The sequence below is a fragment of the Rattus rattus genome, chromosome 8 (genome assembly GCF_011064425.1).
Source record: "Rattus rattus isolate New Zealand chromosome 8, Rrattus_CSIRO_v1, whole genome shotgun sequence".
NCBI lineage: Eukaryota > Metazoa > Chordata > Mammalia > Rodentia > Muridae > Rattus > Rattus rattus.
Window position 1 is genome coordinate 112,140,234 of NC_046161.1, and position 27,680 is coordinate 112,167,913.

The following is a 27,680-nucleotide window of genomic DNA, read 5'->3' on the forward strand; positions in this document are numbered from 1 at the left end:
CCTTGTGCGGCGCCATCTTAAGCCCTCGCTCGGTGGCGGCCGCGTCAGCTCGTGTTCTGTGCAGCCCGCGGCCCGGGGAGGCGGAGACGGAGCACGGTGGGAGCCGAGCCGTCAGTGCAGGAGGCCGAGGCCGAGCGGGCGGCCGCGAGGGAGTAGCGCGCGGCCCCAAGGTACGGCGCCGCGGCGGGCCGACTCGCGCCGCGCCAGCGGGAAACTTCGCGGGCCGGGTGGCGGCGGGAGGCCGCGGGGACGCGCGAGCTGGGGCCGGGGCCGGGCGGGCGCGCGCCGGAGCCCGGATGGACGGGTGGCCGCCGTGGGGGTGGGGACCGCGGTTCGTGTCCCGGCTGGGGCCGCGGCCGGGGGCGGGGTGGGCGGGGCCCCTCCTCCGTGGCCCGCGGAGCCGGAGGACGCGGGACCTGGCGCGCGTCCCCTCTGTCCCTCGTGGAGCACGCACAGATAGGTCTTTTTTCCCCCTTGCAACGACCTGACTGTGAGTTTGAATCCAAACAACTTTAAACCGTGGAGTCGCCAAACTTGGATGCGGCGGGCGGGATGCGTCGGGAGCGTGTTCTCGGAGGGTGGTGGCGTCCTGGACTCGCGTGGGGTCGGTGGCTGCGGGGCCGAGAGGTGCTGGCGGGAATTTGGGACCGTGGACGAGTCACCGGCCACTCCTGGGGGGAGGGTGTGCGCGGGACCCGAAGCCTGAGTTTGGGGGAGGGGGACTTGCCCTTAGCCAGTAAGTGTGGGGTCCGCTTCAAGTCTTTCTCCCCGGCGCGTTTGCTTTCTGGGCGAGATGGAGTGGCCAGAGCGCTGACCGCCAGGGCGTGGGAGCCTGGAGACTTGTTCTGAGCGTTGTTTGGGGGACCAGACTTGGAACCGACGCTCCAAGTTCGGTGCCCCAGGCCCGCTCCGGTGAGCCCGCTGGCTGCGGGGCAGCTTTGTCTCGGGCTCGGGTCTCCAGACATCTGTGGGCTCCCCTCCCCCGCGCCCCCCGCACCCCCCCGCCCCCGGGCCTGAGCTCTGAATGGAGAGCGACTGGGCTGCTGGTATGCGGAGGTCGGCGAGAGGAAATCGAGGAGTGGTTTTAGTGAAACGAGAGCTTTGTGCCATGAATAATGGTGGCTTAGACCAGACAGCAAGCTGAAGAGACGGCAGCGTTGCCTTTGATAAAGTCTGCCTCATGTTTTTCACATGGCCAAGTTGTGAAGCGTTTTGTCTGGGATTTAGGAAGCCATTTCTCTATTTACTTGAGGCTTGCAGACGTCTCGGTGCAGACTCCTCGTCCCGGGAAAGAGCTTGCCCTCTTGGTTCTGATTTAATGCTGCTTAAACTTGTAGCCTTTGCATTTCGATTTTGTATGTCGGGCTCAAAGTTTACTTGAGTTAAGGTCTTCTGTTACATTTAGTTCATTTTCACCTTAAACATTCAGAAATCCCCGAAATAAAAAGTACCTCAAGGTTTGTTTGAGGACGTCCTTTCTCAGCAGACAACATTGATGACAGTGCTGGGGATAGTCATTCTGTGACCTAACCTTTGTCCTGAAGGCCGAGTCTGGACAAGGCCTTTAGCGGTGGCAGGGAAGTTGGAAACTTGTAGATCTTTCTCTACAACTAACCCTCCCAGGCTGAAGTCCTTGAGGAAGCAGGCTATCTGGGAAGCTTAGCTTGCCTGGGACAGAGTCCTGGGCCTCACGGTCTGCAAGAAGACCAGCCTCAAGTCCAAGAAATAGAGTTCACCTGTCATCTGGTCATTGCTAGTAGTCAGTCTAGAGCAGCGGTTCTCAGCCTTCCTGATGCTGCGACCCATTAACAGTTTCTCAATTGTTACAGTAACCCCAACCACAAAATTACGTGCTTGCTGCTTGCTTCATAACTTGCTACTGTTAAGAACCATAATGCAAATGTCTATGTTTTCTGTGGTCTTAGGTGACCCCTGTGAAAGGGTTGTTGGACCCCCAGGTTGAGAACATTAGTTTAGAGACTGAATATTGGGTATCAGATGTCCACAACTTGAGGGGAAGTGTCTCCTGCTGTAGTGACGATGGGACTAGATTGGGAATGAAGCTTTAGCAGTAGTTTCAGAATGCCATTGGCGGGGTGGGGTGGGGATGAGAAGACAACTTTCTTAGTATTTTGAAATGTGTGCTCAGAAAAACTGGTGGAGCCCTTTTGCAAATAAATGCAGAGCAGAGCATGGCCAAGAGGCCTGTGCACTGCAGGTGGGGGTGCAGTGGTGGGCCTACCATAGTCTGCTGCCATACTTCTAAGCAGGAAGTGGACAGTGAAAGTAGATGGAGTCAAATGAAATACTAGTGCTGAGGTGAGGTCAAGGTCTCTGCCCATCACCTAGTGGTAAATTTTTAGTGTCCTTGGTCACTGGCTTGGTCAGAAGCATACCTGCGGGATAAACTTCTGGTAAACAAGTGTTCACAAACTCGTTACAAACGTACATACATTTTAACTCCACTTTTTGTTTGTTTTGTGGCTCCTGTCAACTTGTTTGCTATTTAAAACAATCTCACTGAAGACATCTTTATGCGTAGAGAGAAAATAGCTGAGCAGCTGCCTCAGTTCTGAGGCCTGTGGAGGCAGCCTCTGTCCTGAGACATGGTCAGCCATGAGATGCTTCTGTTCAGTAGCACCATTCGTGGTGTGATTCCTAGATCAGCTAACAGGTTTTACAAAATGGAAAGCGATTTATGTCAATTGGAAGTGGATCAGAACTTCTTTACGCTCCGGAGAAAGGTCTTCATTTCTTGTTACCTAAGAAAGCTGCCTATGTATGTATTCATTGCAAGACCCGGCTTCCCTTGGCAGGGAACCCTGATTTATCTGCGGGATGGAACTCTGGAAAAAAGCATCTAACCTTCCATGGGGAGAAAGGCTTTTTAAAGGAAGTAGGCAGTCCTGCTAGGACTTAGCCACTGTTTTGGAACTTAGTTGTCTCTTTTAATTAAGACTCATTTCCCAGTTTCAATTGAGACGGCAGTGCTGTAGTCATGTCCAGCGCCCCCCGGTGGACAGAACACAGGTCACTTTTCCTTGTTCTCAGCAAGTTTGTGTGGAATGGATCCTGAAGACTGTAAGGAGAACCAGTTGTGCCAGTCACTAGACTGGCCTGGGAGGGTAGCTGCCTCTTTGCAAGAGAGCAGCAGTCAGGGCACATCTTACAGTAGGAGCCCAAATGCTCAGGCACCTCGGGGAGTAAAGGATGGCTTGGCCATATTGATGACTGTAGAGGTGAAATTCTCACAAGTTCCCAGTGAAGATCTGTCACTTTAAAATGCAAGTGTAGTTCCCTCTGGTGAACCAGGAGCAGTATTGGTGGTGGGAAGGTTGTCTGCGGTACACTGAGAGTGCTTTTGTTCTTACAGACCTTCCTTTCCGCCCCTGAACATATATGTTCAGTAAGATACTGTTTCAAGTTAGCCAGGTTAAGAGAGTGAAGCGTAGTCTGAATTAGTTTTGGAAGGAAAATGGTCAGTATGTGAAGGATTCTTGAGAGTTTAGAGTTTGGTTTGGAATTCTGCTTTTCAAAACCAAACTACAATCAAATAGCGTAGAGACGGGTGGTGATCATTTAGCCTTCAGAACGCACGGAAACATGAGTACACATTTCTTGCTTTAAGGGAGCACTGTCACATTTGAATGTGACTTTTTAAAAATTCTCTCTTTTTTTTTTTGAAATATTTATGTCATTTCCCCTTTCTGTTCCTCCAAACCCTCCCATATACCCTTCTTGCTTTCATTCAAATTCATGGCCTCTATTGTGAATCATTGTTACATGCACACACACACACACACACACACACACACACACACACACACACCCCCACACCCCTAACTACAACCTGTTCTGTCTGTATGTTTATAGAGCTGGTGTTGGATGACCAATTGTATTCCTCTCTAGGGAAGACTCTCAGCGATTCTCAGTTGCCTATGGTTCCTTGAGGCCACGTCTGCCCCTCCCTCCACTCAGCACGTCCCTTGTACTATTAACTATCTACCTAAAGTCTTATAGTACACATAATCGTATAAATATACATACATAGTCAACGTGCAGTCTTCTCATCTGGACTGACAATGCTCCCTTCAAATACTGAAAACAAAACCCCAATACTAGATGGGAAAAGCCCTCTATTGGCCAGATCTGTCCAGTAGACCCCAGAACATAGCAAACTGCCTATTGCTGTTGCCCCCACGTAGTGGAAAGTCCCTATTGCTGAAGAGACCAAGGCCCAGAGGACGCCCTCTACCTGAGTGCTAGTTATAGAACCAGAAGACACTGTACAATCCTTTAAAGGAGGCAACCAACTGTCATACCCAGCCATGATGCTTTCAAACCACAACAATGACCAGTGTGGCGTGATAAACCCTAGGGGTGCAGTAATGGAATCTCATACTTTGGGGTAACCAGCAGTTCTCATAGAACTGGTTCAACAAGAGGGAAATGCCTGGTGCTGGAAACCTAGCCAACTACCCAGGGCTAGTGAAGCCCTGGGATTCGGTGGAGAAGTGACTTGGGTCCAGCTCCTCATGTGGTCTTCAGTGTCCAAAATCAGTGTGTTAGGTGTATGGTGGAGAACCCCCACAGATGCTGTGTGCATAGTCTGTCAGCCCACTCAGGTTCTTTAAACTGCTTCCTAGTTTCACTAGAAGCCTCTAAGCTGAGTGTAGTATTAAGCTAATCCAAACTTAGAAACAGTGTTGAGGTGGAGGTCAGGTGAATGCTTTATTTTAGCAGGGCTTTTTTTCTTGGTCAGTTTGTGTTTGTGTGGAAGTGGTTTTGTTTATATGGCGGAGTTTTGCTGGACTCCATGCAGCCAGCTGGTGTTCAGAAGCATTGTCTAAGCCTGGTGAGGCTCACCCTGCAAGTCACCACAAAAGGCTGAGGCAGGAAGACGCCTGCAGTACAGAATGAGATCAGGAGGATTCTTGCAAGTCCAAGGCCAGCCTGTAGTACAGAATGAGACCATGTCAAATAAACAACAAAAGTACGTCTGAGTACAGTGCTGTAGCCGTGCTGACTGTGTGCACAGCCTGGGTCTGTGCATCTGCCTAGGACACTCACTCACCCATCTCACAGTCCCTTGTCTTCTGCAGCTGCTGTAAAGGGTTGTTTGTCTCGCTTGGTCCCGGTTGTCTGGAGGAGGTTCTGGACTGCTGAGACTGCAGTGCTGCACCTAGCTGGGGTCTTACAGTATCCAGAGGTTTTCCTGGTTGTTTATTGGCTTGGGCTCAGAAAAGCACACTTTCCCATTTCCTACCATGCAGCCCTCTTCCAGAGCAGCACTTCTTGACCTTCCCAATGCTGCGACCTTTTAACGTAGCTCCTCATGTTGTAGTGATCCCAAACATAAGTATTTTGTCACTACTTTACACTGTAATTTTGCTTACTGGTATGAATTATAACGTAAATATGTTTTTAGATGGTCTTGAGTGGTCCCTGTCAAAGTGTCACTGGACACCAAAGGGGATACGACCCACAGGTTGAGAACCACTGATCTAGGTTCTGTTAGAAGCTGCCTTAAGCCCTTCCCATTTTTCTTCTGGTTTTATTTGGGATTTAACTCAATTTTTTGCGTTGATATCTTAGATCTGTAACAGATACATTAACAGTTGTAAAGGAGTTGTGTTTATAGCCTTTATTCCATGGTGAGTTCTCCCGTCACTTATCTGGGGTCAGTGGGTTTGACTGCAGCTGGTTGGTTGGAAGGGGAAGGAAGAGTACAGAAACCGGGTTAGGGCGTCAGCCACGTAAGAGGTAAGGCATAGAGTTTACTGTGAGATGTCTTGGGAGTGCGGTCTGAAGATTTCAAATTTAGGTTGGAGTAAGAATTGGCTACATTACAGGGTGGGGGCTGTAAACTGTCGCCAACATTTCCTTAGTACAGAAGGTGAGGAGTGAGCTGTACCTCCTTCCAGAATTGCACAGGGGCTCAGGAATGAGCTTCCTCACAGTTTTTGGATGTACTGTTGTAAACAAGTGCACACCCCAGGGTTTCTTGAATGGTTTTTCACACTGTTGACTATAGTGGGTTTGACCTAATCCTGCTTGTATTATAATGTTAATTTTGGTTCCCCAAACTGCTTAGAGTGTCTGCACTGAGGGACCCTGCCCCCAGTTGTTCTGATTGGTAAATTAAGATGCTGGCAGACAATGGCTGGGTAGGGCAGACCGAGGGGGGGACTTGAGAATTTCCTGGGCTTGGGAGCCTGAGAAGGGAGGAAGGGAATCCGCCACGGCAGGAGTGTATTAGGTTTGCCTCAGCCAATTTGTGACTCCCCATCTGGTAAATGTCTGCTAGAGGCCTTTGTCACCTACCTTCAGTTGTGCTGTTACATTTCCTGGGTCCTAAAGTTCTTGATGTTGTCTGATCCTGTTCTTGTCTAGGAAATTGCATTTGAAATCTAGGAATACCAGAAGAGCTGCAGACACTCTGGAGGGCGAACAATGGTGGAGTTAATGCTAGAGGCAATCTTGTCTACCACTGTGGAGACTGACTGAGTAGGGGTGTTGTAATTGTCTTCTGAGGGGGTGCTTGGAGAGTGCTCTGCCCATGTGCTGAAGGGCTTGGGTTTTCCTTAATTGCCGTTCTGTCACAGCTCACGTTTCTCTATGAAATTTTTCTGAGAAGTTCTATGAAGACTTATTACCTACTCTTTTCTCAACTAGAGGCACAGCTGGAACCCATGACCTCTGACTAAGGGTCCATTTGCAGCTCCTGCACCAGCAGGCTGGTCCCAGTGTCAGTGGTAGTTCCTGTGGCTGTTAGTTGAGGTGTGCTCTCTTCTTGCATACTTTTGCCCACTGGACCCAAGGGTCTTGTAACTTGGGATGGAGGATTCTGTGTCAGGCTCAGACTTTGATGTCAATGCCTTCACATTATCTACATTGCCCTGCTGATGGTCCGTGTATCAGGTGTCTGCCTGGAACACTTCATCAGCACCTGCTTCACTGCCTTCCTCTCCTTTAGGCCACTCATAATTCCTTGTAACACACATTTAGAAAGAACTGTGTCCGCTCCTATGGTCTGGTCTGTGAATTGTTTGCTGACAATGTGGGTTCCATTGGGTGACTCTAGAATGTAAACGACTCATGGCATTGTTTTTATTGTGAAGTTCAGCTACCCTGTCCCCAACATGACTTTGTGATGACATTTTATGTTCTGACAAAAAGTTATTTACGGTGTTGTGTTTGGGCATTTTGATCTCTTAGTTCCTTGACTCCTCTAGTAATACTGTTTTCTCCCTCAGTTCAGTCCCACAGTCTGTTGTCACATACTCAGAACTTTGCCCTCCTCATCTGTTCCAAGCACCCAGCCTGCCAATCCTCTAGTGAATCCTCAGCTTATCGGTTGCCCAGGCTTCCCTGCTCCTCAGTCTCTGGACCCCATAGCCTGCCCCTGACTTCATGCCCAGCACTGCCTCCCTTCCGTGTGCTGCTTTACTTCCCTCTTCCCTCTGACCCACCCCCACTTCCTCCTCCATCCACACTCACCTCACCTCTGGACAAATGGTCGTTGTGGTTGTGGTCAGGACAAGAGCCATTGCTCATCCTTCTCCTGCCCTTTAGTGCTTCTCTGAGGCCTGCCTGGCTCTTGGCGTTTGAATGTGGAGGGGCTGTGACTTATAGCACTCGTTATTTTTTAACCTATCCCCCCTCAGTATCTGTGGCTACTGTGTTTCATATTTTAGACCCCTTTTCAGTCATTGTAGCATCAGCTCAGTTGCTACAATTGCTTCAAACTTGTCTTAAGAGTTCACCATCCTGTGCAAGCTTTCTACAAACACCCTCAGCTCAGCAGCTCCTTGGCGCTTTCCTTCATCTCTGACCGAGGTTGGAGTGGCTGAGGTGAGTGAAGGGCTTGAACCTCCCTATTTAGTTCCTACTCACAATCCAGCTTTAAATAGATACTGATTAAAAAAATAGATACTGATTTGCAGATATACCCGAGCCTTGATTTCTATCCTGTAAATTCTTGGTTTCTCACTATAGTGTGTTGCTAAAGACACCCCAAGCAATGAGCTGGAAACTGACCCCACCTGCTCCCATTCCCAGCTTACACTGCTATAACTGTGGCTGTTCTCTCTCCTTTCATAACATGTCCAAATTCTCTGCAAGTCTCACCCACTTTTCTCTCAGGTATATCATTTTTTGCTATAGCTATGCCACCTTAGTTGGGGGCTTTCTGGCTTTTCTGCTGGTTTATGCGTTTGCTCCCCTAAATGCACTCAGCACCACAGCCACATGTGGTGCAGCGGCTGCACCAATAGCACGAGCTCCTGTGCCGACCCCTCTGTCTAGCTGGCTCTCCTTCAGACTGTGGAAGCACGGCGGGCTCAGCCTTCGCTTACAGGCCTTCCTGTTTTCTGTCATCTGAACCAGACAGGTGCTTTCACACCCCTTGCCCCTTGTTTGCTTTCATCCAATGCTCCTGACAGTGAGAACTCCGTGTACCTTACACTGTTGAGCTGTCTAACAGTGCACACTGCCTCAGCTCCTGCTTAGACCATGATGATCTGTGGCTCTGGGAACAGTGCTTACATTGTCTTATGACATCATCTTTAGCCACCTGTGGCTGGTGGACACTTAGAGTGTAGCTGCATCACTGAAAAACTAAAATCTAAAAATTAAGCTTAACCATCCACAGCCACTGATAGATAAGTGGTATGTGCTCCAGCAAATAGAGTTGATTTAGATGGGCGCTGTGTCTCTGCCAGACCTGGTTGTTCCAATGCTGGTGCTCACTTTCATTCCTGACATGTTTTTCTTCCCTGTATACTCAGTTTTGTTACAGACTCCAAAGGATTGCTCCTACAAGCTGCCTAGTGTTGCTGCCCAGACCTGAGCTTCTGTGAGACACCTGGCCTGCTGTTGTGCCTGCTAGACGGCTTGTGAATTATAGCAAGAATAAGCTGTCCTCTCACCAGTGCGGAGAACCAGCACAAGGGGAGCAGAGGCAGGCCAGGCTGTGTAGCAAGGTTCAGGTCACAGTGAGACCCTGTCTTAAGAGAAGAAAAATAAGACTCCAATTATTCAGCAAACAAACTTCCCATTTCCTACCTCAGACTGGAGAACTTTCAGGGTCATTTTGTTAAACTTCACCCATCTCTTTTCAAATTAAACCACTGAGCTCAAAGTGTGCTTCTTAAAGGATAACAGAGCCCTGTTAATGTATGGACCAAATGTGGACCTTTGCACGGGTTATTAAGTTTTCCTGTGTGTTTCCGCCCTGCTCCGTCATGGTGCCTCTTTTCCTGAACCCTTCTGGCCTCATTGAAAGCTACCCTTCAGAAGGCCTCTGGAAGCTCTTTAGTGGGCATCCCCAGAACCTGTGGTGGCTGCTGAAACGTTTGCGGAAAAGGTGAAGGGCGTCTGTGTGTCATGTTTATGGTGCTTGCTTGTGTCTTGAAACTATCGATCCTTTTAGATCACAAGATTAACAAAATAAAGCACCAGTGGGGTGTTGATGTGCAGCTCCGGGTAATGACTCACTGTGCTTTGAGACTCAATACAACAGAGATGAGGGGCTATTCTTGAAGCTCTTTGTAGCAAAATAATAAAATGCAGTCACGGTCTCAGTAAAATTCTCACTTTCTGAAATACCCTAAATACCAGGGACCGGCAAGCTGTATAGTTTGCTGTTCTGGAAGCCTACTAGACAGCGAAATGTCATTCAACTTGACGAGGCTACTGGGGCAAGTGGGTGAGGAGAGTGAGTCCCATCTTAGGGAGCAGCTGCTGCCAGTGCACTCTGAGTTCCACTCTGGTCCTTCGTGTGCGTTTTAGCCTTGGGTATTGCTGCCTCGTGCTGCTTGTGAAGTTGGGCTCTGATGGTCTTTACTGTCCTTGGTAAAGGGTTAGCACCAGCACCATGTGACACTAAAACCCTGTGCCAGGGTCCTGTGTCATCCCCTCTGGCGGTGGCAGTTCTCTGTTAGCAGGCACAAGATCAGCTAGCATGTGGGGACATGCATGCAGACCTGAATGGTCTTTAAAGGGTTTAAAAGTATTAAACCTGAGTTAAGATTTATCACATACTTGATAGCCTGAAATACTTTTTCCCATTTTTTCCCATTTTTAGGTCATTTTGTCCAGTTTTATGTTCACATAACCTGTTTTGAAGGTTCACATGAAAACAACTAAGAGATGTCCTTCTTAGTAACCTGTTAACCCACTTAGAAACCCTTTCTCTTGTGGCTTAGTCTGTTTAATAAAGAAAAAGAAAAAGGTCACCCGCTGCTGTCCTCAGTGAGAATGTGATACAGCGGCAGGTTGGCTCCTGCTTGCTCCTGTTTTGTAAGGTCTGAACTGTGTTGGACACACCGTGAAGAGAGAAATGAAGTTCGTTGGGTGCATATCCACCTCCTTAGTATGGTGTTATTCTTCACAGAAGATAACATTTTATTTTCTGATAAGCATGTTAGTCCATCAAATATGTGAGTTTAATGTATGCTGACACTTTGTAGACTTAGAAACTGAAGGTGAAGTTTCAAGAAACTGCCTTGTCATGGTAAAAGCTAGACACCTGTACCTCTCTATATTAAAACCATACCTACATTCCATCAGACACCATTGAAAAGTAAAAGTCAAACTGACGTAGCCATTTGATACATGTTAAAACTGAAGCTCATCAGAAAGCATAAAGAATGTGTGCGTGTGTGCGCGCGCGCGTGCGCACCCCTACCAGCTAAAATGCTAGTCAGCGCCCCACTACCTATATGATAATTTTCACAGTAGCTACCGGAACACGATTAAAGGTAAAAATGCACAGTACACAAGAAGCAGGACAAAGGCACCACAGAGGAGGAGAAGCAATGGAATTGAGAAGCAGGGCAAGCCCCATGTTCAAGGTGGTTTGTCTGTCTCAGGTGACCACTGTTAGAAAGGTGGGTGACAACCACAGCCACAGGCTAGTGGCAGAGTTAGCACCGGCTATCACTCCACCTGGTAAGTTAAAACCTCATTAGTTAATGCTAAAGGAAGCAGAGACATTCCACCTACACAGTGTAACCAGAAAGGCTAGCAACTACATTCACAGGACCAACACCTAATCTCTGTGGGCAAACTAAGTACTTTTGTTACTGGTATCACAGTATCAAAGAAAAAGCCAGGGCAAGGCCATGTAGCTAATAAAGCCTCTATGTGTCAAAGAATGTTTAGAGACAATATATTTCAACCATGTTTTCCCCTCCCCCAACCCTTCCACCCAACAAGAGAAGGGAGAACTGAGCTTCAAAGCACATCTTAAAAACAAGGAGCCACCATAGTGAGGTGTCAAGGAGGCTCCCAAGGCGGCGTCAGCCAGATGGGCGATATCAGGGCAAAGCACTCTGGAAGGGGACAAACACAAAGGGGGAGTGTAGTCTGTCTGGAAAAGGCACTGTATGGTAACCACCTTAACCCTGGGAGGGGAATCAATGAAGATGCAGATCAGAGAGCTGGCAGTCCATCTGACATGGCCCCTTTCTAGTTAGAAAGCAAGACCTCCCAGTGCACAAAATGCCACTCTTGTGCATGTTTTCTTTCTTTTGATGCTGTCACAAATGGATTCTGATAGTTTTGTATATAATTGTAATGGCTACTTTTAAAAATTATTATATTGAAGGCTTATTAAATTACAAAACCCACTTGATGGGCATGAGAGCCTTGAGTTACAGGTGTGTCCCCCTAAGCCTGCAGCTACTTGTGAAGGTGAGAGAACTGAAATTCCCCCTTTCCCCCTCGGGCTGGCTCCATTTTAATAATTGTAAAAGTTTAGAAGTACAGAGAGATTTTTAAGTCTCCAAGTTACATTGAACTTTAGTATTTATTTGAAACGCTAATACCTACTTCTGTTTTTATTTAGTTCTATGTAAGATATAGAGAAAACTGCACCAAAACACCCAAGTACTCAGCACAGATTAATAAGCATTTTGTAGGTGATAACTGTCTTACCGTATCTTATTTTTAAAATAAAACCTAAAATCCATTGAAGAGTTGGTGCTGTCCTCACTGAAGCAGCTGGTGTGACATCTGCTGTTGTGTGTCTGTCACAGCACTGCTGGGTCACTCAAACACTAATGATGCTTAAGTGACTTTTGTTAGTGGTTGAGAATTTCCTACGTGTGTAATGTACTTTGATCCTCATCACCTGCCGTCCTCTACACTTCTCCCAGGCCTTCCTACCACCTGGGAAACTCCAGATTTCATGTCCTCTCTTTGTCAGTGACCCACAGGTTCCAGTTCATACACCCACATGCTCATGGGTGTAGGGCATCCACTGGAACTTGGCTGGCCTACTACTGGAGGCCATGCCCTTTAAGAAACCCACTCCCCTCCCTCTCTGACTGAGCATTCATCAGCTCCTCCTCAGCTCTGGGTTGGGGCTTAGGGCCCCCACGCCCATGCTGAAATGCTCGCTGGCTTCGTCTTGTGCTAGTGTCTGTTTAAAAGAATGTGTTGTATTTTTCTTTGCGCGCGCGCGTCTCTCTCTCTCTCTCTCTCTCTCTCTCTCTCTCTCTCTGTGTGTGTGTGTGTGTGTGTGTGTGTGTGTGTGTGTGTGTGTGTGATTAATAACACTGACTGATAATCAACATGGCTCCATGGCTCCAAACACTGACAGAATGTAAGTTAACACCAAGACCACAGAAGGCATCATACTTCCCATCCACTTCCGGAGGCCTTGTCATGGTCACCTGTGATGCCAGCTGTACACAGGTGGTGAACATCAGAGGACGACTTGGGGAAGTTGGGAAGTTGGTCCTTTCCACCTTTTGTGCATCCTAGAGATGGAGCTCAGGTTGCCAGGAGTGGTACCAAGTACCTTTACCCACTGAGCCATCCTGCCAGCCCGTGCTTCCTTTTTTTTTTTCTAAATAATATATTCTTAGTGATGTTCATAAAGGACCTTTTTAACATTTGTTTACCAGAGGGTTTGAATATGCATATTCAGAGAACTTGGGTGTAGTGCATACATGGACTTCATAAATCCAAAGTGCCGCATTAAACATCTGACTGACCGACAGGACAAGTCTTTGGGTTTCAACCCGGCAGAAGCACTGCAGCAGTGGGATGGGTGCTAGGAAGTGACAGACAGTGGGTGGACTGACAAAGCCATCGGCATCACAGGTGACCATGACAAGGCCTTGGGAAGTGGATGGGAAGTATGGTGCCTTCTGTGGACTTGGTGTTAACTTATATTCTGTCAGTTTTTGGGGCCATGTTGATTATCAGTCAATGTTATTAATCACAGTTTAAATGTTCCTTTTATCCTTTAAAACATACAGTGCTGCTAGCATTTCTGTCATTAGAATTCGTTAAAAACACTTCTTCTGTGTTAAGATTGTTAATGTGTTCTTGTAGTAAAAGAAGCACACGAGGAAGGACTGACTGACCACTCAAGAACAGGAGGCAGGGCTCAGTTCTTCTGTGGTCTTCACTGTGTCCTGGTGCTCATGGTTAAAATGGTCGACATGCAACACTGTAGCAGTAAATTTCATATTATACCATAAGCAATTTTTTTAAATCCTAGAGATAAATCCAAAGGTTATGACATTCCATAGTTAGAGTAGTGTTTTCTTTAAATAATTGGATTTGTTCTAGTATACATTTTTTAGAAAGTGAATTGTTGGTGTGTGGTTCTATAATGTGTGTGCTTTATGCAGTGATCTTAATCATAGTTAATACTAATTCAAAATTCTTAAAAGGTGAATAAAGCAATTTTATCCCTGATGGGAACTTGGAAAAGAACCTTAATGTAAATCTATACTAATTCTACAAGAGGCATTTACAGATAAAGTCACGTGATCTTTGAACTCATAGATAACTGGAAAATACATTTAGAGAGCAAGAAGGAAAAAAACCAAAGAGAAATTGTACAGATTCTTTAGACTGGGTAAGGAGATGCGAGAGAAACTGTGAGCCCCACATGCGCCCTGCCTAGAGACTGCAGACACAGCAGTGTCTGTCCCTGGTAATGCCACCTGGATGAACACTTACACAGGCCCTCCTCATACTGTGGTTGGTTTTCTGAAACACCTTGACTTGGTTCCTGGATCCATTACCATTTTCCTCTCTTATGTTTGAGGTCTCTCCCTCTGTTTCAGGAGGATTTTGCAACTTTGGTTAATATTTAACCTAACATTTTTGGTTCTAAGTTTCATGGGGGTACCAGGTTAAAGAATTTGTGGCATCCCTTCCCCCCATTTTAAAAGCACTGTCTGTTTTTACTGAGTTTGCTTTTCTTGACCTTTTTATTTTGACATTGAAGAATCTCCCACAGTGGCAGTTAGAAAGCATTGATTCCCAGGAGTTATGAGGTTGGTCCCTTAAGAAATCGGCAGGGTGTGCCTAGAAGGGAGAAAGCAGCCCTTGGCTTGAAGTCTCTGCTGAGGAAGTTTCCTTTGGGGCAAGGCCTTCCCTGCTGCACTTCTGGGTGTATTTCCCAGGGCGGTGCTGCTGTTTTGGTAAATAATGCTTAGAATTCTTGCATTTTTGGACCTTTCTGCAAAAAATTCTTTGACCTGCATGTTGCTACTTAAAGCTGTCCGCTCTCCTTCATCCTGTTTTCATCTCCCTGTTGCTGACATTTGCCCTCCACCCACCTCCCTACCCTCCTCCTCTACCCTTCAGGGCTTCTGTGAGAAGCAGGGATGGTTCTCATGTACTGCATGGGGTGCTTTGTCAGGTGCTAACACTGGATGCTAATGGATTTTGTGTTCAGGACTCTAACATGTGCAGATACTGAGTTTAGAACATGATCTTTTCCCACATAAAATGATTATATATTGTCTTCCAAATAACCAGGTCAGCTTATACACCAGGCAAGATGGTGAGTGTTGTTTGGGTCCCGCAACACTAAGGAGGAAGCATGGACAGTGCTCTGCCTGTATGTGGTGGTGGCACCGCCTAGTCTCCGGGCCTGTCTGTGTTGGCCACATGAGGGAAGAGCTAGATACATACAGGGTTCAAGTCCCCCTTGCAAAACTGCAGTGGGCCTGCACTTTCCTGAGGGCTGGGGAACGCAGCAAAGCAAGGCCACACCCCTTTTCCACACAGGAGTGGGCACCATTGTTGGTTAAAGATGGAGAGCTGTGCTCACTGTACAGAACTTTTCTGTTTTTCACTTTAGGGTAGAAGGCTCTGAGGTAGTGGTCCCCTCCCTTGACAGCTAAGTGTCACTTTGTACTGTGGACCCTGAAGCAAGGGCCCAACTTGAGCTTGCTTACATTAGCCTCGGAGGAGTGATGGAATCCAGATGTGATCCCAGCTCAGGAGGGTGAGCATGGCAGAGTGCCAGCCTGGGCTTCAGAGTGAACAGTTTCTCAGAAAACAGGAAAAGATCGGTGTGCTCTCGCTACTTAAACATCAGTCAATAGTGGGGTTTCTCACTTCATTAAATGTTGAAAAACACCATTGCATGAATTGAAAATGTAGTCATACCTAGAGGTCCTTTCTGTGTCTATCCATTCGCTGTTGTTGTTAGCTGTAGTGCTGCCTGCTGGGGCAGACAATAATAATAGAGTCTGTTCACAGAGTACTAGAGGTTGTGAGCCTTAAGCTCCCATTTCATCCTTGGTAACTTAGTAGTGTTCTTGAATATTGTACAGTAAGGTCAAAGTGAAGACATAACTTAGGCTAACATTCGCCAGTGGAAGACGTCCCACTGTTGATGGCAGGGGCGTCTGTCTATACCAGCTGACGTGGCACGGACAACATTGTGCGAACTTAGGCAAACCTCATCACAAGTGACTTCCATTTGTACTTCAAACTTTGACTTAAAGATATTCTGCCTCTTCAATAAGCTGCATATAAACCACCATTCTGATCTGGTAATTGTGCTATATCAGGAAAAACTGTGGATTTATTTAATAAAAATTTGGTGGTTTTTCTTTAAAAAAAAACAAAACAAAACAAAAAACTACTGCCTCCTGGCTGGGATTTCCAGGCATCCTGAATGCATGCACAGCCTTCAGGATTGGTGGTGCAGCTGGATTTTAACTAGTGCTCCCTTGGCTTTCACTAGAGAGAGGCCATTCTCTAGCAGCACCTTGTGTCCACACTCTGTTTCTACTGAGAAGAGCTGCCTGGACGTAGCCCTTACTTAAGCCCAGTGGTGATGGAACCGTGGCTCGTCTGAATTTTCAGTGGATGCCATGATGAACTGACTTGGGTGAGGTGTGGGTGGGGAGGAGCCAGAGCCTAAACAGGCAGCAGAATCACAGTGACTTGGGTTAAAAATCAAGCTTGAATTGTGACGACTTGAATTGTGATGATGGAATCTTTTCAGGGTATCTGAAGCTCAGTGCACAACTGCTGTGACACCGCTGCGTGGACAATGGCTACTCAAGGTTTGTGAATCTCCTCAGCGAAGATTTGCTTCCTTCCTGCTGCGTGGGGTGGGGTGGGGTGTGCTCAGCTGCTCTTGCACACTGGCTACTGGCTTGGTGACATAATCAACAAGCCACCCAATGGGATCTAGTGGGTGGGTGACTCTGGAGTCCAAGTTCACCCCTGTTCCATGGGGCTCACACTGGCATCACCCTGCTCCCTGCGGCTGCCTTTCTAAGTGTTCAGCAGGTCACAGCGGGTGCGGTCGCTGACGTCTTACTCAGGCAGCATTCTCAGTGCATTAACACTGTTTTGCAGCTGACCTCATGGAGTTGGACATGGCCATGGAGCCAGACAGAAAGGCCGCTGTCAGCCACTGGCAGCAGCAATCTTACCTGGATTCTGGAATCCACTCTGGTGCCACCACCACAGCTCCTTCCCTGAGTGGCAAGGGCAATCCTGAGGAAGAAGATGTGGACACCTCCCAAGTCCTTTATGAGTGGGAGCAAGGCTTTTCCCAGTCCTTCACGCAAGAGCAAGTAGCTGGTAAAGCAACTCTCTGTGTTATGTTCCCTGACGGGGCTGTGTGTGGCTCAGCCCAGCACGGGTGGGGTGGAGGGAAGGCGGAGGGCAACGGAGTCTCACATGCCCAGTGAGTGTTGGATTTACCTTTCCCAGACATTGACGGTCAGTACGCCATGACTCGGGCTCAGAGGGTCCGAGCTGCCATGTTCCCTGAGACACTAGATGAGGGCATGCAGATCCCATCCACGCAGTTTGATGCCGCTCATCCCACTAATGTCCAGCGCTTGGCTGAACCGTCACAGATGCTGAAACATGCAGTTGTCAATTTGATTAACTATCAGGATGACGCGGAACTTGCCACCCGTGCAATTCCTGAGCTGACCAAACTGCTAAATGACGAGGACCAGGTGAGCAGTGATGCCGCTAGCTTTTCAGTTTACTGTGAGGGAAGCTGTCAAGGGGATGCCAATGGCTGGCTGCCCCACATCCGGTTTTGGAAACTCATGGTGCCTCTCCACCCTTATTCTAGGTGGTCGTTAATAAAGCTGCTGTTATGGTTCACCAGCTTTCCAAAAAGGAAGCTTCCAGACACGCCATCATGCGCTCCCCTCAGATGGTGTCTGCCATAGTGCGCACCATGCAGAATACAAATGATGTAGAAACAGCCCGTTGTACCGCTGGGACCCTACACAACCTTTCCCACCATCGCGAGGGCTTGTTGGCCATCTTTAAGTCTGGCGGCATCCCAGCGCTGGTGAAAATGCTTGGGTAAGAAGAGAACATGGTCAGGGAATGTGCAGTAGGAAGTAGAAGGTTGCTGGCGTGGCCAACAAAGGTGCTCCCCTCTCTTCCAGGTCGCCAGTGGATTCCGTACTGTTCTACGCCATCACCACGCTGCATAATCTCCTGCTACATCAGGAAGGAGCTAAAATGGCAGTGCGCCTAGCTGGTGGGCTGCAGAAAATGGTTGCTTTGCTCAACAAAACAAACGTGAAGTTCTTGGCTATTACGACAGACTGCCTTCAGATCTTAGCTTACGGCAATCAGGAAAGCAAGGTAGAGTGCTGAAGGTTGTCTCTCTCCACAGAGTCCTCACCACACAGGCTCAGAGATGTGTGTCTCACCCTGTGTGTGCATCCTAGAGAAGTGTGTCTGTAAACATTGAAGCTCTGTGCACAGTGCAGTGCTAAGCACTGAAGGGATGGGGAGAGGCCTCCTGAGTATGTACACTTGGGCAGAGAAGAGGGGCTGGGTGTACAGAGGAAATGGTGTTTTGGGGTCTTGTAGAGATCTCTGAGAGGAAGTGAGGTGTTACCCAGGAGGAGGCGGTGAGAGGATGACATCTACAGTCCTGAGGAGAGAGAGAGGGTAGTATGCTGGAGAGAGGTTAGGAGACTGTGTGTTGACAGAGCTTTGGTGGATCCTGTGAGGCTCTGTGATCTTAAACACAAGCACGGGATGAGACCTGCCTGTGGAGATGTTCAAGGACCTTACGGATGTAGGAGTGGGTACTCTGCAGTGTCTCATAAGTGTGCACATGGAAGATCAGGGTCAGAAGCTACAGGCTCTTAGTGCCCATTTTCAGCTGGCTGTTCTGACAGAACCTTCACCACTACTACAGGCAACCCCACTTGCTTTTCATGGTCTTTTTCCTTTGTGTTCACTGTGGGGAGGTGGCGAGAGTTTTGTTTTTTAGTATTTTTTTTTTTTCATACATTTCTGTTTTGCCTGCATGTATGTCTGTGTGAGAGTGTCAGATCCACTGGAACTGGATTTGCAGACAGTTGTGAGCTGCCATGTAGGTGCTGGGACTTGAACCTGGGTCTTCTGGAAGAGCCATCTCTAGCTTGAGCTGGTATATACTTGAGAGAGTGGGGGTGCCTGGATTTGAGCAGAATGTAGCACAGGAGTCACATCCTTGGGACCCTACTTGGAGGCTGTGGATCAGAGGGCTCCAGAGAACGTGGAATTGCAAGCTGGCTAGAGTTCTTAAGTACAGGAACTGGTGATGGCCGCTCCAGCATTTCCTGAGTCTCCTGACTGACAGTTCCATCTCTCTAGCTCATCATTCTGGCCAGTGGTGGACCCCAAGCCTTAGTAAACATAATGAGAACCTACACGTACGAGAAGCTCCTGTGGACCACAAGCAGAGTGCTGAAGGTGCTGTCTGTCTGCTCTAGCAACAAGCCGGCCATCGTGGAAGCTGGTGAGTGCACACACACGGTCTGAGAGCTCACAGTGCACACTCACCTTTCCCTGCGTTACTGCTCAGTTTTTTGTCAAAGACAAAAACACATCGCTCCATAAAGCTTGTTTCTGATTTTGATTTTGGTAAATGTGAGGTTGGACCTCACTAGCAACCCCGTGAATATAGAGTCCAGCTTACTAGAGAAGTGGTTATGTCTGTCTTGTTCTGTGTGAGATTTGTTGTGAATGTTCTTCTCAGTGAGCCGTTCCCTACTGTTTTTGTCCTGTGTTTTAATTGGGCAGCTATGTATGGCAGTTTATGTTGTGCCTGGTGATAAAGAAAAACAAGGTTCATGTCCAAGCCTCTTGGTTTGGCCCAAGAAAGTAGTTTCAGTTCTCTGGCTTCCTTTCAGTAAGCAGCTAACATCTGTCTAGGCTGCTGAACCAAGCAAGCTTCAGATCCCAAGTAGAGGTGGGAAATGGTGAAGGCATTATGTGGGGGAAGGCGCTGAAGATGAGGCACTGGGTTGCAGCAGCCATCTTTGTGGTGTTGGGAACACTTCAGGTTACTGAGGTCATTGCTAACAGTGAAACCAGGGGCCTGTAAGGCTTGTTTAAATATGTTTGTAGATTGATAAAGTCCATAGGTAGCTGGGATAGCTGGAGATGGATGTGCATGGACTTTCTAAGATGTCCGGGTCATTCTGATGTGGATGTTTATCTTTGAAGTGGTGTAATTGACCTATACCATGCATTTCATCTGTGGAGCGATGGGGAGCTGTTCCTACGTAGTCTTGTGAAGGTGAGCACAAGACTCGAAGGCAGGTGCTGGGCTCAGTGCACAGACATGGAGCCCTAGCACTTAGGCAGGGGCAAAGTCAAGAGGTCTAGGACTTCCTGGTTATTTAGCAAGGCCTTGTCTCAGAATAGAACAAAGGAATGTGTGCTATGACAGGAGTGGACAGCACACAACAATGACAGCTACTGAGGAGACCACCCAGACAAGGAGTGCTGCCTGGCACTGGGAAGGGGTTGGGGGGAGGAGCAGTAACCTCGTTTTTGCTTGAGACATGGGAGTTTAGATGCTCTTTGGGCGTAGAGCATTGTGTGGGCCATGTCTCAGAGCAAGGAGAATGTTGGTACAAATACAACTTGAGCGGTGTCAGTAATGAGCTAGGCAGGGCCCTGGTGCACGGGAGTAACTGCTGTTTTGGTACCACATGGAGAGCACCGCTAAAGGTTCTCAAGGTTGAGAGCTGAGGTCTTAGAGGCAACTGTGTGCTTTGCACTTTTGCTGAGCAGGAACGTAGCTGCCCAGTGGGAACCGCTGAAGGAAACAACTGGCTTAGAAACATAGCAGGTGGATAGAAGTCCTCCGTCTTGGGAAACAGTCCTAGTCCTTAGCAGCCATGAGACTACAGGAGCAAACCAGAGAAGTGGTTTTTGGCAAGAACATTGGCATCTTGCAAGTTAAGTGGAACTGTCAGGGCCTTGCTAATTTGTTAATAAGGTTATTTAAGAAGGTGACATTCAGCTAGAAGGACATGGGGAAAGCAGGCTAAGGGTGGGACGCTGCCTGAGTTTATGACAGGAAGGAAGAGGGGTGTCTCAGAAGAACCTAATGAGTTGCCACCACTCAGACCTGCTGTCTTCTTAAGCTATTCTGATGAGCATTTGGGGCAAGTTGCATGTTTTGAGAGTTAATAGTTATATAGAAAGTAGCCAGCCATTTAACAAAGGCAGCCTGGCGAGCTGTGAGGAAAGAATTATTTGAGAGACCATCTTCATCAAGTCAGGAAGGCGGACTAAATTACAGTTGTGACAAATGCAAGTCTAATTAGTCAGGTTTGAGGACACAAAGCCAGTATGAAGGATGAACAAGGAGGGAAGAATGTTTCTTGTTCAGAAGTGATTTCAGTTGAAGGTGGGGGTGGGGCCTGCATTGTGGCCCAGGCTATCCTCAGGCTTAAGTGGTCCTGGCTGGCTGAGCTATGCAGTGCAGCTCACCTGACTCCCGAGTCCCGAGGTGTCTTCACCGGTCGGATTACATCCACACTTGAAGACTTGCAGGCATTGCCTTCTCACTCACCTGACTCCATGACTTGAGGACTGTAGTGTTTTCCTCTGCACACACTGCTTTATCCGCTCAGAACTGACCCTGGTGCCGAGGGTCATTCTGGAAGTGGCTGCTTGCAAGGAGTTGGTCGGAATGTTACCTGCAGGTGAAACTGTCTGACCGCAAAAGATAGAAGAGAACATCTGAGATGAGTTGTCACTGCAAGGTGGACTGGAAAAGTTGTGTGAAGTTCTAGAAAACTGGAGGAAATCAAATCCTCAGGGGGAGGGGAGGCTTCACAAATCAGGGACACTGAGGGATGACAGGCCTGCTTAGCTAAGAGCCCATGCCCTTGATGTCTCACTTTGCAGGTGGGATGCAGGCACTGGGGCTTCACCTGACAGACCCGAGTCAGCGACTTGTTCAGAACTGTCTTTGGACTCTGAGAAACCTGTCCGATGCAGCGACTAAGCAGGTATGTCATGCACAGTTGTTGCCTTGGTGCCAGGGTCTCCATGAGGCCTGAACTCAGCGTATTTTTATCTCCACAGGAAGGGATGGAAGGCCTCCTTGGGACTCTAGTGCAGCTTCTGGGTTCCGATGATATAAATGTGGTCACCTGCGCAGCTGGAATTCTCTCTAACCTCACTTGCAATAATTACAAAAACAAGATGATGGTGTGCCAAGTGGGTGGCATAGAGGCTCTTGTGCGCACTGTCCTTCGTGCTGGTGACAGGGAGGACATTACCGAGCCTGCCATCTGTGCTCTTCGTCATCTGACCAGCCGACATCAGGAAGCTGAGATGGCCCAGAATGCCGTTCGCCTTCATTATGGACTACCTGTTGTGGTTAAACTCCTGCACCCACCATCCCACTGGCCTCTGATAAAGGTGAGCTATCACAGCAGGGTGGGGCTGGCATAGAGATGACCTACTGGGACGGGCGGTGGAGTGGGGAGTGCTGTGCCTTGCCATGTTGTCTACTAACTCTTTGCTCTGTAGGCAACTGTTGGATTGATCCGAAACCTTGCCCTTTGCCCAGCAAATCATGCGCCTTTGCGGGAACAGGGTGCGATCCCACGACTAGTTCAGCTGCTTGTACGAGCACATCAGGACACTCAGCGGCGCACGTCCATGGGTGGAACACAGCAGCAGTTCGTGGTAGGCAGATCTTTGTGACACGTGTCACAGAGTACAGGGGTGGGGTGAATGCAATCTCCATGTGCTGTTTCTACTTCCCCATCCTTTGCTGAAGGGCTGCTAAAGGCTGAGCAAAACCTAATCTGTGTGGTTTTCAAAGACACATGACAAGCTCTGGTGATGTTTCCTTTGGTCAGCCTTTTAAGGACTGGAGTGTAATATACTGCTGTGGGTCTTGAATGCATGTGCCGGCCGACTGGGATGTACCACGGCCATATCCAGCTCTATCAGTTCTTCCCTTACATCAGAAAACAAGAAGCCTGCTACAGCAGGTTTTAGAACCCCACTGCTGGTGGTTTGTGGGTTTGCTTATTAGTATTGTTTCTGGCCCCTCTCCATAGGATGGCCTCATAGTTAAGGCACCGCCTATTCAGTGCCTTATATAGATAGAAATTCTGTATCCTCATAGAAATCAGGTTGACTATAAAAATAGCAGAGTCACAATATAGTTGTAGATTAGAAAGCAAATACGCAGACTGGTGATTGAGTGGTCTCTGGGTAACCCCCCAGCAGCCCAGTGGGATTTTAACTAGGAGTAAAGTGGAGGGGCATTTTCACCAGACACGAGTAAGAAATGGAGGACCAGTGGAGAGCCACTCCCCTCTCACCCAGAGCGGCTGATGCTCCGACATGCAGTGAGGAGGCCAACTTTGGGATTTGTACTCAGTGCCTGTGGGGTTCGTGTGTGCAGAAGCTCAAGTCTCTTGTGCAAATGCTCGATATTTACATTGTGCCTGTGGTCACCCTTGGGTCACGGTGCTCCTGTAGGGTGCGTGGCGAGAGTGAGTCTCGGGGAGTAGTGGACAGGCCAGGCTGCGCATAGGAGGCTTTTCTGCAGCTGGATTTGGTGTGTGGTTGGTTGACTCTGCAGGTGTGGAAGCCACAGCATAGGGAAGTTGCTCACTCTCTCTGTACATGGTGCTATGCGGGGAGAAGGCCTTCCATGATACTCAACGGAAGGAAGCCTCCTTTAGTGAGCACTGGGCGAGCTGTGAGGACCTTTGGAGACCATGCTCAGAGAGTGCCAGCTTGCTAAACTGCTCTTGTCGTCCTAGGAGGGCGTCCGCATGGAGGAGATAGTTGAAGGGTGCACTGGGGCTCTCCACATCCTCGCTCGGGATGTTCACAACCGGATTGTGATCCGAGGACTCAATACCATTCCACTGTTTGTGCAGGTACGCTGGCTCAGACGGCTGCCTTCCCGACACTAGCCCCTGAACACTGACAGGATTAGACACGAACAGCCTTTCCTTTTGAGTCAGGAGCATTGGGAGGACCACAACCTTGGGGAGAGGGCGGGAGGGCCAGAGCACAAGTCTAGAAATCCTTTCTGCCAGAGTAGCTTTCTCCTGGGAACACAGATCAGGAAACACGAACACAGCAAGTGGGCTCTGCTGACACTCCACACTGGTCAAGTTTGTCCGCAGTTGGGCACATGCCGTGTTTTATTTGGGTTTAATTGGGTCTTGTTTCTCTGTTTTCTCCATAGTTGCTTTATTCTCCCATTGAAAATATCCAAAGAGTAGCTGCAGGGGTCCTCTGTGAACTTGCTCAGGACAAGGAGGCTGCAGAGGCCATTGAGGCTGAGGGAGCCACAGCTCCCCTGACAGAGTTGCTCCATTCCAGGAACGAAGGCGTGGGTAAGCAGAGGAGCCCTCCCTCCCTCCCAATCAGTTGGTCAGCCCATTGGCTGCCTGTGTCTGTGCCTGTGCACTGAAGTTGGGCCTGGCTTCAAGGGCGGTTTTCTCTCTCTACTCCAGCAACATATGCGGCTGCTGTTCTATTCCGAATGTCTGAGGACAAGCCACAGGACTACAAGAAACGGCTTTCGGTTGAGCTGACCAGTTCCCTCTTCAGGACAGAGCCAATGGCTTGGAATGAGGTAGGCCAGCCAGCATTGCCCGAGTCAGTGCTTTCACAGTGTTCTGACTGCAGCTAGCATGAGTACAGTGTCCTCAGAACTCACAGGAGCGAGCTTAGGTGAGGAAGGTGAGGAAGGGTTATGTTGAACCTTCCAAGGTGAGAGAGAAGGCAGGCGGTCTGCTGAGCGGTAGCTAGGAGTCAGTTTATACCATACGCTGTACAGCCTGCTTTTCTCTGAGTTTGTTAGTGATTTGTCTTTGAATCGTTGTTTATAGTAAACCTCCCTAGAAGTATATTTTAAACCCTCCATAGTTCCCAACTAGAGTCTAGATCTCAGTGTGTGATGCTTGCTTGAGTGCAAATTTGGGTCATGTGGGTGCCGGGTGGGTGTTCTGACCTGAGCCTTCCCATTCCCTTCCCACCATGTCCTGAAGCCTGTTCCCACGTCTCCCTTTGTCTGGGTAATGGCAGCTTTGCTCTTCCAACTACTCACACTCAGACTGTCCTTTCCCACTGTGCACTTGGTGTTGGAGCAGTCTGTTGGTGTTTACTGCTGTGCCTGTGTCCTTGGAACAGCCATTGTCTCATATCGTATATACTCAGTGAGTGAGTGCTTTAATGCTACATGCAGTCTGAGGTCTTTGTCTTCTGTGATCTTATGTTTATAAACACTCAGGTGTAGTTTTGAAATTTTACATTTTTCCTGTACCCATTTATGTGTAGACTGCTGATCTCGGACTGGACATTGGTGCCCAGGGAGAAGCCCTTGGATATCGCCAGGACGGTATGTCATAAAGCCCCTGTCTATCCATGCCTGGGAACCTGGGTTGGAGGAAGTGGCCCTTGAATTCCAGAGTCAGCTGCAGTGTGGAGCACGGGGAGCTCGGCTGTGGCCTGCTCCCAGTGTGTACTCCTCCTGCCGCCTAGCTTTTCGTTGGTCACATAACCCTTCCTCATACCTTTGTCTGGAGAACAAGGGGGGTGGTCTAGCATAGGTGATTCATAGCCGATCCATTAAGATCTTTCTGGAAAATTACCCAGATTTGAGCAGCAGCATAAGGTGCTGCTGCCATCGCCCTCCCTATCTCTGAGGCTTTATCCAAGGAACTGTGGAGCTCTCTGCTTCTCACTTGATCTGGCTGTGACAGGCAGATGAGAGTTTCCCATTCTCAGGAGGTCAGGCACAGGAAGCTGCCTCCTGCTGCTGTGCCGTGATAGCTCAGGAACTGTGTGAGGCCTGGCTTTGTGTAATTACTTAGAAGAGGAGCCTAGAGAGCAGTGTTCCTGGCAAGATGTTAATCCCGCAGTTAATCCGTCTCTCCTCTTTCCTTTTCCCATCTTGTGGACACCTTGACTCTTCTAGATCCCAGCTACCGTTCTTTTCACTCTGGTGGATACGGCCAGGACGCCTTGGGGATGGACCCTATGATGGAGCATGAGATGGGTGGCCACCACCCTGGTGCTGACTATCCGGTTGATGGGCTGCCTGACCTGGGACATGCCCAGGACCTCATGGACGGGCTGCCCCCAGGTGATAGCAATCAGCTGGCCTGGTTTGATACTGACCTGTAAATCGTCCTTTAGGTAAGAAAGCTTATGAAAGCCAGTGTGGGTGAATACTTTACTCTGCCTGCAGAACTCCAGAAAGACTTGGTAGGGTGGGAATGGTTTTAGGCCTGTTGTAAATCTGCCACAAAACAGATACATACTTGGAAGGAGATGTTCATGTGTGGAAGTTTCTCACTTTGATGTTTTTGCCACAGCTTTTGCAGCGGTATACTCAGATGAGTAGCATTTGCTGTTTTCAACATTAATAGCAGCCTTTCTCTCTATACAGTGTATTGTCTGAACTTGCATTGTGACTGGCCTGTAGAGTTGCTGAGAGGGCTCGAGGGGTGGGCTGGTATCTCAGAAAGTGCCTGACACACTAACCAAGCTGAGTTTCCTATGGGAACAGTCGAAGTAAACTTTTTGTTCTGGTCCTTTTTGGTCGAGGAGTAACCATACAAATGGATTTGGGGAGTGACTCACGCAGTGAAGAATGCACACGAATGGATCACAAGATGGCGTTATCAAACCCTAGCCTTGCTTGTTCCTTTTTTTTTTAATATCTGTAATGGTACTGACTTTGCTTGCTTTGAAGTAGCTTTTATTTTTTGCAGTAACTGTTAGTTTTTAAGTCTCGTAGTGTTATGTTCTAGTGAACCTGCTACAGCAATTTCTGATTTCTAAGAACTGAGTAATGGTGTAGAACACTAATTCATAATCACGCTAATTGTAATCTGGAGACGTGTAACATTGTGTAGCCTTTTGTATAAATAGACAGATAGAAATGGTCCGATTAGTTTCCTTTTTAATATGCTTAAAATAAGCAGGTGGATCTATTTCATGTTTTTGAACAAGAACTTTATTGGGGATACGTGCGGTGGGGTAAATCAGTAAGAGGTGTTACTTGAGCCTTCTTGTTTTGGACAGTATACCAGTTGCCTTTTCCCAAAGTTGTTGTAACCTGCCGTGATACAATGCTTCACCAGACGCGGTTATAAAAATGGTTCAGAATTAAACTTTTAATTCATTCGCTTGTGTCATTTTGTTTGTTCGTCATGAAATGGGTGCTGAGAGCTGTGAAGGCATCATCAGGGTGCCCAGGGGAAGGGAAGAGAAGGGGCGCCATTAGGGTGCCCAGGCTGTCAGGGTAGAGAAGGACCAAGTCTGGATGGGCATGCTCGGTGACCCTTAGCAGTGTCACACCAAAACCCAGGCAAACCAGAGAAAGGAAGCGTGTTTGTCGGCCTTGAATATTGTCCCTGTCTGGCTGTGCTTCGATGAAGTGACTGTCCTGCCACTTCTGACCAAAGGGCTGAGCAAGCCTGTGTAGCCACCCCTCCTTCCGCTCACTCCTGCTTGCCCGGGAACTAGGCAGACACTTCTGCAGTGGTCTCTGCGCTACACTGAGAATAACTAAAGCTGGAAGCCAACGAATAAGCCCTTCTTTAGTTAGGCTGGTGTCGGCCCCACTTGAGTAGTCGTGAAGCTCTGCCTGGGTTTGGACTTCCAGTGTCGGTGCTAGTGTGACTCACTTGGAGAGGACAGTCCTTCTATTCCTTTGAATCAGTAACTTTGTTTATCTAATCTTAATCAAAACCAGGATGGGCTGCCTTCCCCAAGGCCTGTCAGGTGATCTGTCATTTGGTGCTGGGTCTGTCACGCAGGTTTGTATATTTCCTACATAGACCTGTTACACCTCGGGTTGGGTCTTCTAAAAAGTGACAATGTGTTGTGCTTTAGACAGCTATTTGCTTTCCTGGGTTTTAAGATTGTGCCTGTTAAAGCAGCATGGAATTCTAATTCGCAGGAGGAGGAGGAGGGCCGGCCCTGTTCCTCAGATACCCACTGGGGTCCAGAGTTAACAGGGTAGAGCTTTACTGCAGTCAGCCTTTATGTTCTTTTTTTTTTTTTTTCTTTTTTTTTTTTTTTCGGAGCTGGGGACCGAACCCAGGGCCTTGCGCTTGCTAGGCAACCGCTCTACCACTGAG

The 27,680-nt window shown here is 48.3% G+C and overlaps 1 protein-coding gene across 2 annotated transcripts; it reads left to right on the plus strand.

The window, feature by feature from the left end:
• Ctnnb1 (catenin beta 1) lies at positions 1 to 26,722 on the plus strand. 2 transcript variants are annotated; one of them, XM_032911191.1, is made up of 16 exons: positions 15 to 170; positions 16,274 to 16,334; positions 16,633 to 16,860; positions 16,993 to 17,246; positions 17,369 to 17,607; positions 17,694 to 17,895; positions 18,901 to 19,045; positions 21,454 to 21,557; positions 21,634 to 21,972; positions 22,084 to 22,242; positions 23,337 to 23,456; positions 23,771 to 23,921; positions 24,042 to 24,163; positions 24,868 to 24,928; positions 25,508 to 25,728; positions 26,140 to 26,722. In XM_032911191.1, exons 2-15 carry the CDS (start codon positions 16,322 to 16,324, stop codon positions 25,714 to 25,716), a joined length of 2,346 nt encoding a protein of 781 aa, XP_032767082.1. In that variant the 5' UTR covers positions 15 to 170; positions 16,274 to 16,321; the 3' UTR covers positions 25,717 to 25,728; positions 26,140 to 26,722. The 2 variants fall into 2 exon arrangements, with proteins under 2 accessions (XP_032767081.1, XP_032767082.1); XM_032911190.1 differs by having other exon boundaries at positions 1 to 170; positions 25,508 to 26,722.
• The last annotated feature ends 958 nt before the right edge of the window (positions 26,723 to 27,680 follow it).